The sequence below is a fragment of the Perognathus longimembris genome, chromosome 14, assembly GCF_023159225.1.
Source record: "Perognathus longimembris pacificus isolate PPM17 chromosome 14, ASM2315922v1, whole genome shotgun sequence".
NCBI lineage: Eukaryota > Metazoa > Chordata > Mammalia > Rodentia > Heteromyidae > Perognathus > Perognathus longimembris.
This window is the reverse complement of record NC_063174.1, coordinates 33,913,603-33,924,512: the sequence shown is the minus strand read 5'-3', so window position 1 is coordinate 33,924,512 and position 10,910 is coordinate 33,913,603. Positions and strand designations below refer to the sequence as shown.

Sequence of the window (10,910 nt, the reverse complement as noted above, 5' to 3'; positions counted from 1 at the left end):
GTGCGCCCCAAGACACAGCGAGGAGCGACTCAGGCTTTAAAGAAGGCAAAGTAAAGACAGTCGCACCAGGAGAGGCAGCGTTATTTAGGCAGTCGGCTTCTCCCCAAGAGCCTCCACCCAGATCCTTAGGCCCGGCGCCCGGAGCTCGGAGCCCAGACAGTGGCAGAATCCAGGGGCTCAGCTCCCTCCACGTGTCCTGTCTTCCCGGCAGCCTCTCCGCTGCCTCAGGAAGAAAACCTCCTGACAACTCGCGGTCTTTGGACTACATCTCCCGGCAGGCATCGCGCCGCTTCTCTCCGCCCCCCATTGGTGCGCAGGCGCTCTATGCTCCGTCAACAAGCTGAGCTAGGGGCCTCGGGGTGAGGTGCCTTATGGGATTTATAGTTTTCCTGGAGCACGTCGGGTCGCCCAGTATAGAATCGAGGACTACAAGTCTCGGCTGTCCCAGCGCGGCGAAGCCCGGTCACGTGGCAGGGTCCGATCGGGCGTGCGTGCCGCCGTTGATCCGGTGCTGCAGTGAGGAGGTGGTTCTCGCCCGTGTTGTGTGTGTGTGTGTGAGTGAGTGTGTGTGTGGTGTGAGTGAGGGAGCGTGTGCGTGAGTGAGTGAGTGTGTGTGGGGGCACTCGGCTTCTCGTTGTCGGTGACTTCCCCTCCCCTCGCCCTCCCCCTCCCCGCCGCCGCTGCAGTGGCCGCTCCCTGGGCCGTAGGAAATGAGCGATAACGATGACATCGAGGTGGAGAGCGACGTGAGTCCCGGGGCTTCTTCCTTCCCTTGAGGGTTGTCAGGCAGGGACAGCAGCCGGGGCTCTCTGGGGGGCGGCTGCGGGAGGGGGCCGAAGCCGCCGCCGCCTCCTTTCCCTTCCTCCCGGGACCGGGACCCGCTGCGTCGCGCTCTCGGCTCGCTCCCCTCCGGGCTCTCCGGGCCGGGGCGGCCTCCTGGGTCTGGAGGTGGGAGCGGACACGCGGCCTCTGGGACCCCCGCCCCCTCCTGTGGAGGAGGGTGTTGCGGCCTCTTGTACATCCCACCCGGCTCAGGTTCCGGGGATACGGGTGGGTTGCGCCAGGGATCCCATTGTCCGGGTGCTGAGGAAGGGGACGGCGCTCCGGACTGGCCCCTTGGGTCCGCGATCCCCACCCCCACACACTCCTCCCGTGACCCACGCGGATCCTGGGGGTGAGGGAGGGCAGAGAGGGGTTGGGAGTGCCCAGATGCCCGAGCAGAGCCAGAGGGGAGGGCACAGTGCTTCCGACTCCCTCTGGCCCGGATCGGATCCCGGAAAGAGGGACGGCGCCCGGGACCCCCCTAACCCGCTACCGGATCCCGCTGGGGGTGTGGGGTGGAGGGGGAGAGGGAGGAGGGGTGTCGGGCTGACTCCCCACCCACCGCTTCCTTCGCCGCCGGCATTTTCTTTCTTATTATTGAATGTGAAGTGTAAAAATAACTCCTATATTTTCTATTTTTTTTCTCTCTCTTATTCCAGGAAGAGCAACCGAGGTTTCAATCTGCGGTACGTCTCCTACTCTCCATTTCATTTTCATTTCCGTTCAGTTTTAATCCTTTTTGGGGTCAGAGAGAAAACTGTATCGTTCTATTACTTTTAATAATGTAGTAAACTCTCTTCTTGACTGCTAAAGTAAGGTGAGGGTCTTCTGGGGTTGGGGTGGGTTGTAAATTCCGTGGTTTTAGTTCCTCAGGTGGTAGATTGTAGTGAGTAGCCAGTAAGAAGAGCTGTATGTGAAGAAGTGAATCGTTCTGTAGTTCGTAAGTGAGGGATCCAGCTGCTGTTGTATGTGAAGTGAGAAAGAAGGTGTTCTGAAGTGATGGTGGTATTATTTCAGGGCAAAATGGCCAGAGGTTTATTTAGGAACAAGTAGGTTTTAAGCCATATCTGCATAGTTGTGGTGAAGCTGAAGCCACATGCAATAATCACCTCTAACCAAGTCATGGACTGCTTTAGAACCATAGACTCCAGCAGAGCAAAAGTTGGAAATATAGAAGAGCCAAAGGTTGAATCCTGAGAGTGTCACATACAGCTTCTTATGATCTATTTCTACAGAGATAGAAAGAGAACAAAAACAAAAAACTTGAATTGGAATTGTAGTCTCTGCTGAAAGGTGATGGATGTGTTCATATAGTGTCATAATAATTTCTTTTTTGTATGTGCTGGTATCAGAATTTAGAATTATTACTCAAGGCTGGAACTCTATCATAGCTCAAGTTAATTGGATATAAGAGTCTCATAGACTCTTCTGCCTGGGCTGGCTTTTGAACAGGGATCCTCAGATCTCAACCTCCTGAGTATCTGGGATTACAAGCCTGAGCCACTGGCACCTGTCTTTATAACTTCTTAAGGTTTGGACATTGTTTTCAGAGGATGATCTTGTGCATTTATTTAGAAACATGTGTATTTATTTAGAAACACACTGTAATCTCATGTTTTTGGAGTATGAGACAGTAAAAGTATGGATTAAAAGAAACAAACCCAGAGTAAGAGTGAGGGAGAGGAATGTATCTGATACTTGACAGTGAGGAACAGTAAGGTGTATATAGAGTGAGACTTAAAGGTTCATTTGTCTTTGAGATAGTGAACAATAAGGTAGAGGGAAGAGGTGAGGACTTGAACATATGCCACTTCTATAAAGGTGCTACTCTTCAATTCCAGTGGGCTATGTCGTGGGTGAGCTCAGTGTTAACAGATCGTTCTATTCCTGCTGTTTATTTATCTATTTATTTATTTTTGTGGTGGTGGGGAATCAAGGTCAGGGCCATAATTGTGCATGCTGGGCAAACCCTCTATCACTGAGCCACATCTCTTAGATCTTCCTATTTTAAAAGAAATAATACCTTTCTGGATTTTTCTGGGGGTGGGGGAGAAGCAGGGGAGAAGGAAAGTTGTCATATTGAACTTAGGGCATCACACTTGCTAAGCAGGCACTGTACTATTCCAACCATGCCCCTAGCCTAAATATTTTTTATTGTTATTTTTTTTTTGTGTGGTACTGGGGTCATCCAGGGCCATATGGCACCTAGGCAAATGCCGTACTACTGAGCTGCACCCTTAGTCCATTTTTCTGATTTTTTTTTTTAAATGGTGTGTGGAACACCTGTTTAAAAGCAGCATATGGGGACTTAAAAGAGTGCCTCTTTGATTCCTCTAGTGTAAGATTTTAGTAAGCACAATGCCAGGGCAAGCTCTCATAGTTGTACCTGCTCTTTACCGTGATCAGAGATTGTGCAGGTATCTAAGAAGACAGACAGTAAAATTTATATTTACTTGAGATCTGATGTTTCCATAAAACCCAGGGATGCAATTGTTCCCATAGTTTAAGATTGTCACTGGGTAATGGTTACTAAAAGTAATTTGCTTTAATTCTTTTGAAGTATTGTTCCAAAACTTATATTTGTAATGTATATTTGACAGTGTGTTAGTTTTGACTTTTTTTTAATGGTACTGGAGTTTAATTCAAAGCCTTAGCACTCTACCACTTGACTACACCCTGAGACCATTTTTTAAAAAATATATATTATCTGTTTACTTGATACAGTGTACTTGTTTGGAGTTTTTTGTTTGTGGCCCACCCTACTTAAAACACCATGTTTCCTCCCAAGTCTACGGTAACAAAATCTGCCACAGGTCAGGTCAAGGTTGGATGGTAAGATTGGTAAGGCTTCCTTTGCAGAATTATCCTTTGAGTTGGGATTATATTGCTTTCTGGTAAGAGAAGTTTTCCTTTGTGTTAAATTTTGACTCAGTCAATTCTTGAATGCTTTTTGCTTTTCAAAATATTCATCCACATTGGTGTTTATGTATATTGTTTACTAAATTTTTTAAATGTCTCCACTCTCCTAGGATGCTAATCTCCATGTTTTGTTTAGATGTTTACAGTTTGCTGTTAAGGTACTAGGATTTTTTTTCTTTTTGATTTGTGGGAAACAGACAGTGAAAGTAGGTTTGACCCTTTGTTTTTGTTTCTTGGTGCAGATTGAACTCTGGTCCTCCAAAGCCTTTGTTTTTAATTTGACACACCTACTTGTTGAAACTTAAATTTTTATCCGGTATAAGTGAACACACAACAGCAGAGAGAAAAAGCAGATGTGTATAGACAGATGTTACTGTATACAAAACAACTAATGTGGGTAGTGAGGGTAAAAATATTTCAGATTTTTCCCCCTTTATAAATACATCTCTTTACTTCCTGAAATTTAGTATAAAATAAATATACTTTAAAAATTTTTACAAGGAAATTTTTTTACGTTTTTGCTTTGGAAAAAACACTTAGAAAAAGATGTGGATTTTAAACCATAAAGTATTTAGGACTACAGAAGAACTTACAAAGTTATTGCAAAGTGTTCTGTGAGTTCTAATATTAATGTGTATGTTTTATAATGCCACTATACTATGTCAGCCTTACTATATGAAAAATGAAGATACTCAGCAAGAACAGAATTAAATTAGGAAGTAAGGCTGACTGTAACAGAAAGTGAAACTGATTTGACGATTGTGTTTCTGTGCCTCAATACAAATGGGAAAAAAAACTTTTCCAGTGGCTACTAAGTTGTTTTTTTAAAGAAGTAGCCCAAAATCTTATAAATCATAGAATCCCACTGATATTGTCTTAGTTTCATTACCTTTTTAAAGTGAAAAGTTGCATTTTAAAGATAACTTTTTGTAACAGATCTATTTTGTGCAATTAGTTCCTTTTGCTTTGCTTTAGTTTTTAAGTTTCTTAGGAAAAGAGTGAAAGTATGCCAGAAATATAGAATGTGAGCTGGTTAGGAAGCCAGAGACCTTTTCCAGTGTATTGTCCCGTGTCAGCTAAATGTGTGTTCCAGTTGTGTAGCTTACCTATTAGGAGTTTTAAATAGATTTGTACAAGTCTGCTTCTAGTGCTATTGTGGCATATTTTTAACTTTTCAGCTCTTTGTTTCTTAAGGATTTGCCGTGTATTCAGAAGGGTTGTCTCTCTTACCTGCAACAGAACTAGTTGCACAGCAGAAATGCTGCACATTGCTTCGTGCTGACAGTGATATGAGTTCTGAATGTGCCTGTGTTTAGAATAAAGGTGTGGGGCTTTTTCTGTTTGTTTTGTTTTGGTTGGTCATGGGGCTTGACTTCAGGGCCTAGGAACTGTCTCTTTTTGCTCAAGGCTAGCACTCTACCACTTTGAGCTTCAAGAGTCAAGATGCCAGAAATGGTGAAAGATTTATAAATCCAATTTGACTTTCAGTTGAGATATTCTGACCAAGGCATCCTTCCTCTTAAATGGCTGTAGCATGATGCTGTGTGTAGGTAATAATCTTCCCATTTTGCTTTAGACACCAAAAGGTGGGACGAGCCTAGAAAATAAGTACATTTATTATTAGATCACAGGAATGTATACCAGACAATGGGCTTCATGGAGAATAAATTTTGGGAAACAAATGATTGTTTTCCTGTTAGGAACTTAGATGAGTTTATCTCATTTCAAATAGCCATTATTTCAGGTCAGTTAAAATGAGAATTTTACATTGCTAAGAAATTCAGTTTTATTTGTTTCATCAATCAGAATATAGATATTTTTGAGTAAGAATTTGGAGGTTTTATATTTTTAGTGTTTTTAGTCTAATATTTTTTAATTTAATTTTATTGTCAAGGTGATGTACAGAAGGGTTACACTTACATTGTAAGATAGTGAATACATTTCTTGTCAAACTTGTTCCCCCTTCCCTTATTTTTCTCCCACCTCCTCCCCTAGCTTTAACTTTTTCTAACTTTTTTTTTCTTTTGGCCAATCCTGGGGCTTGAACTCTTGGCCTAGGTGCTGTCCCTGGGGAACTTTTGCTCAAGGCTAGCACTCTACCACTTGAGCTATAGCACCACTTCTGGCTTTTGCTGTGATTAATTGGAGATAAGAGACTTTCTTGCCTGGGCTGGCAAAACATGATGCTCAGATCTCATCCTTCTGAGTAGCTACTATTACAAGCGTAAGCCACTAGTGCCTGGCTTTTAAAATTTATGTATGTATGTGCCAGCATATTGGGGGTGAGGGGTTGATCTCAGGGCCTGTGTGCTGTCCTTTTGTGTGTGTGTAAGTGTGTGTAAGTGTGTGTGTGTTTCTCAAGACAGGCACACTACCATGGTCTCCCCACAGTTCTGCTTCTGGTTTTTGGTGTTTAATTGGGAATAAGCCTCTCATGGACTTACCTGCTGGGCTGGCTTTGAACCTGGATCCTCAGATTTCAGTCTCCTGAGTAGCTAGGATTGTAAGAATGAGCCACCAGCGTTTGTCTCAATCTTTTTTTTTTTTTTTTTACATTTGTTAAAGGCAATAAATATTTAGTAGATTACAAAGATTCTCTATATGCTAAGGGTTTTCTATGTTGGCATTATAAAGATTCCCTTTATTAGAGGAGTTAGATGTCAGTGACTTGAAACAAATTACATTATACTGGAAAATGTTCTGTAACCTTGAATAACAAAGCATTTTTTACTCCATATTATTTTCCTGAACATTGTAGGAAGTAAGAGTGCCGACTGGTATAATTTCTTGAACCAACATGCATTCTCTGCATTAAGTTGAAATCATTTAAAGAGATTTCCCTTAATTCAGAACAGGTTAACTTCAGTGACCTGCCAATGTAATAACTTATTGGCCAACGAAATGTTTTCTTACAACATTTAACAACACTTAAGGTGCATGTGCTTTGTTAATGTCAGAGGGGGACAAATTGTAGGTGAAGATTTTTATTCTGGCTGCCAGTATGGAAAGTTCAGTGGAAAAAAGACTGAAAGGCCAAGTAAAAAACCTTGGCATTCATAATCCACCAAAAGCTGGAAGCGATTTGGTGCTGTAGTTCTTCTGTTGAGCATCTGTGGGCCACTCTCTGGTAGCCCCTTATTTAGTATTTCTTTTGGGTCTAGGCTGTGCTAAAGGAAAGGCTTTGTGGCAGAAACTAAATCCAGTGTTGAAGAACTAGCAGAGTTAGCCACTACTCCTAGATCAGGTATTTGGGTGTCTACTGCACAGCAGCAGGTTATCACCTAGAACTGTGTCTGATCAGTTCTGTAAGGGTGAGTTTTCATTGTCAGAATACCTCAGTACATGGGAGAGAAATCTCCAACATCTGAGTTGAATTTCGTTTGTTCAATGCAATTGTTTGGCCCTTTATATTTAAAAAAAAAAAATCAGTTGTGAGTTTGTGGGAGGAACTCCAATACCTCACACTGAGTCTTCACCCAGTTTTTCTTCCTTAACTCTGAAATCTTTCCTTTTGGAACGGGGTTGCCAGCCAGAGAAGACAGCAAAGCACTGAGAATAAGTCTGCCAACTGGGGGGTATGTGGGGGTATGTGGGGGTAATAGGGTATCAGGCTGCATGGATTGCTGGTTTAGAAATATCAGAATTCCCAGTTTGTTATGTGTTCTTTCCAGTCATTAGTAATATTTAATTCAGTATAATTGGGCATATTCTATAATATGTTTTTAACTTGGCTCTTGCAAGTGGGCTTGAGAAAGAGGGAAAAAGTACTTCTTTGCCATTGTTGGAAAGCTTTAACATTGATTCTAGTTAGACATTACAGCTCACAGATAGACAAGGCTGGAGGGACTGTTCTAAGATTCCTCTCTTCTGCTGGTTAAACTGAGCCTGGAATCATCACAGGAATTCCATACATTAGTTAGAGAACAATAGTTCAGAGCTCAGGCTGTCTACCAAGCAGTGGGCTGCTACTTTTCCTTGTTGAGCCAACTCCTTAAACTTGGCTGCCTCCCCAAATGAGAAGCCAAGATTTTGGCTATAGTTCCCAGCCAAGTTCACTTACAATCCTTTAACCAAAAGACTTATGAGTCCTTTCAGTACTCAGTGAACAGGAGAGGGGTGGGTAGTTCATTGTGGGGATGATTTTGTTATTAGATTATACATAGCTCCATACCTCTGGCCCATGTGAAACCAAGTCCAACTTTATTGTAGCTGTTTGAGAGCTGCAAAGCTCTCCCAGAAAGAAAACAGAATTTGTATTTGTACCTACAGGATGGATTGTGGATAACTGGTATCTCTGCTTCTGTTCATAGCTCTTAAGTTGGGAGGAAGGCCAGGAAGCAGGGTGATTTAGTAGACTAGTGTGCCTTGGACTGTTTTGGGAGACCAAAGCTTGGCGGTTAATTTGCATGTAAATAGACCATCTTGGAAAGTATATAGCAAACACAGCAGAGGCAGATGTCAAATGTCAGCTTTCCTCCACCTTCTAAGCTCTTCAGGTGTAGTCTTAGCCTAGTTTACCTTTGTATTACATGGGTAGGGGGAACAATAAATTAGAAAAGCTCTAGACCTTAAATGTGTTTCATTCCTCCAAACTATTTTATACTCGTTTTAGAAGGCATCTACAGTTTTGGTTTTTTGCTCTAGTGTTGTATGATGTAGAGGACCTACCTCTAGCTTCAAGTTCTCTGATGCTCCAAATTTGATTGTCCCATTAGATTCCCTGTATGATTTGATCTCATGTATCACTGTAGTTGGTAAAATACTCATTTTACAGTGAACTCAGACTTCAGATGGGACAGCTTTAGACTGCTCTTACCTTCTCCATGATGGGAACCACATGTCCATTCAGCAAAGCTGTGGGCAAGATGACCACAGCTGTTTCTGACTCTCCTTTCCTCTGGAGTGACTCAGACATGTTTTTTTTCTTTGAGATAGGGTCTGACCATGTAGCTCAGGCTGTCCTCCTGCTTCAGCCTACAGGCATGCACTACATTCTAGGCTTAAATTTTTTAGATTAAATAGTATGAGAATTTCCTATCCTTTGGTTCTTAAAACTTTTCATAGGTTTTCTAGTACATGCATTTATTGGAGGTGGCATTATTCCTGTACTTAGCCAAATTATTTATTCTTGTTGCTTCATTTTTAAAATTCATGGCACTATGTGGGTAGTCTAAAGCTACCTTTCTTTCCAGAAATGGCTCAGTGCAATTTGATATAGTCAAGGTAAATTCCTAAAGAAGATTTTCTGTAATTCCTAGATTGTGGGTATGGTAAAGCTCTTGCTTTGAATAAAGTGCTTGGATTCCTTTAAGAGGCACTGATGTTATTATTAGGGGACTTGCTGAAGCTACCTATCAGTGCTTTCCATCACTGTCCCTGGCTACCTTTACCCTCTTGACCTATGGACAGTCTTTGTCTAGATCATTGTTCTTTGCCATTCCTGGCAGAACTAGTTACAGATTGGCTGGGTATTTTTTAAACTGCCAAATTAGCCTGACCTGGTGCAGGTGTTTACTCAATGTGTGTATAGAAAACTTACTGCCCTTCTGTCTCAGCTCTTGTGATGGAAGCCTTTAGCAGATAGCACCTTGGATTTGCTGTCAAAAAAAGTCAGAATGCAATTGACATCTCTGTCAGCTCTGTGAGAATTTCAGATTCTAGAGGGTTTTGTATTTTGGAGCTTTCTATTGTTTTTGTGTTTTCATCGATGAGATTATACTAGTGTCTTTAAGCAAGTGAGAAGCCATAGCGGAACCTCTGTGTTTCACTTGGAGAGAAGCACTGTACCAGTACCTCAGCTCTTCCCTGAGTATCTCCCCCAGACTTAGAGTGTGATGAGCACATCAGAAGGACCCACTGATACTTTCTGTAATCACTTCCCAAACATGGACCTGGTGGGTGTCTGTCATATAAATTGGGGGACACTGTTGGAGAAGAGTTGTACTTTGTCCCCATGAATAACAATGATTTTACTTATGCATGAGCTGGATGCATCGAGCTACTTTGGATGTTCCTGTCTGTCGCAAGCCTTGCTCACCCCTTTCTCCCCCTTTAGCAGCCTAATTCTGGAGACTCCTAACTGCCCACCTCGCTTGACAAATCTTCCTAGTCCACTCACCAGGGACAGCGCTGACACCATATACTTCCAGGCTGTACCCGCATCCATCTTATACCAAGTATAAAGAGTGACATTTCTAATGTGCTCTTTTTCCCATTCTTGTAGGCTGACAAACGAGCTCATCATAATGCACTGGAACGAAAACGTAGGGACCATATCAAAGACAGCTTTCACAGTTTGCGGGACTCCGTCCCATCACTCCAAGGAGAGAAGGTGAGTTTATTGAGAAAGCTGATTGGCCAACACTAGCTTGAAACTTGTAATAATAGCAAGACATTCCCTTTTTGGAAATAATTATAGTTAGGGATATTCAAGTGGCATGACTCCCTCATTTTTTGATTCTTTGAAAAATCATTATTTGCTCTTGTTTGTTCTTAGTGACAAATATATAAGTTATAATGGATATATAAGATATCAGTGAGTGGTCTTTCAGAATTGGAGATAATATATAATAAATTACTCATCCAAAAACTGTCATTATTATAAGTATAGTCTGTAATACAGAGCTTACCTCATAATTAGTTTAGAATCACACTAAAGATTCCCAAAGTCTGCCTGTTGCAATGGCTCATACCTATAATTCAAGCTACTCAGAAGGCTAAGAACCTGGAGGACTGTAGTGCAGATCCATCCAGAGCAGAAAAGTCTGTGAGATTCCATGTCCAGTTAACCAACAGAAGCCAAGCTGAAGGTGTGCCTCAAGTGGTAGAGCATCTGCTGAAATTAAGCCAAAGAGCCTTGAGGCCCTGAGTTCAAGCTCCAATACAAAAAATAGAAAAGAGAAAAAGGGCTGGGAATGTGGCTTAGCAGTAGAGTGCTTGCCTAACATGCACGAAGCCCTGGGTTCGATTCCTTAGCACCACATAAACAGAAAAAGCCAGAAGTGGAGCTGTGGCTCAAGAGGTGGAGTGCCAGCTTTGAGCAAAAAAAAAGAAGCCAGAGACAGTGCTCAGACCCTGAGTTCAAGCCACAGGACTGGCAAAAAAAGAAAAAAAAGGGGGGCGGGGAAGAGGGGCTTGGGAGCCTGGTAGAATACCTTCCTAATAAGCAT

General features: G+C 42.4%; 1 protein-coding gene across 4 annotated transcripts in view; it reads left to right on the top strand.

Annotated features, from left to right (window-relative positions):
• The first annotated feature begins 472 nt into the window (after positions 1-472).
• The window catches only part of Max (MYC associated factor X), a 29,029-nt gene continuing 18,591 nt past the window's right edge, over positions 473-10,910 (top strand). The window contains exons 1-3 of one of the 4 annotated variants that reach the window (XM_048362041.1): positions 473-746; positions 1,482-1,508; positions 9,965-10,072. In XM_048362041.1, coding sequence (XP_048217998.1) covers positions 711-746; positions 1,482-1,508; positions 9,965-10,072 — 171 coding nt within the window. In that variant the 5' untranslated portion in view covers positions 473-710. The remainder of the gene's footprint in view (positions 747-1,481; positions 1,509-9,964; positions 10,073-10,910) is intronic. The other 3 variants (XM_048362040.1, XM_048362042.1, XM_048362043.1) reach the window with 3 other exon arrangements.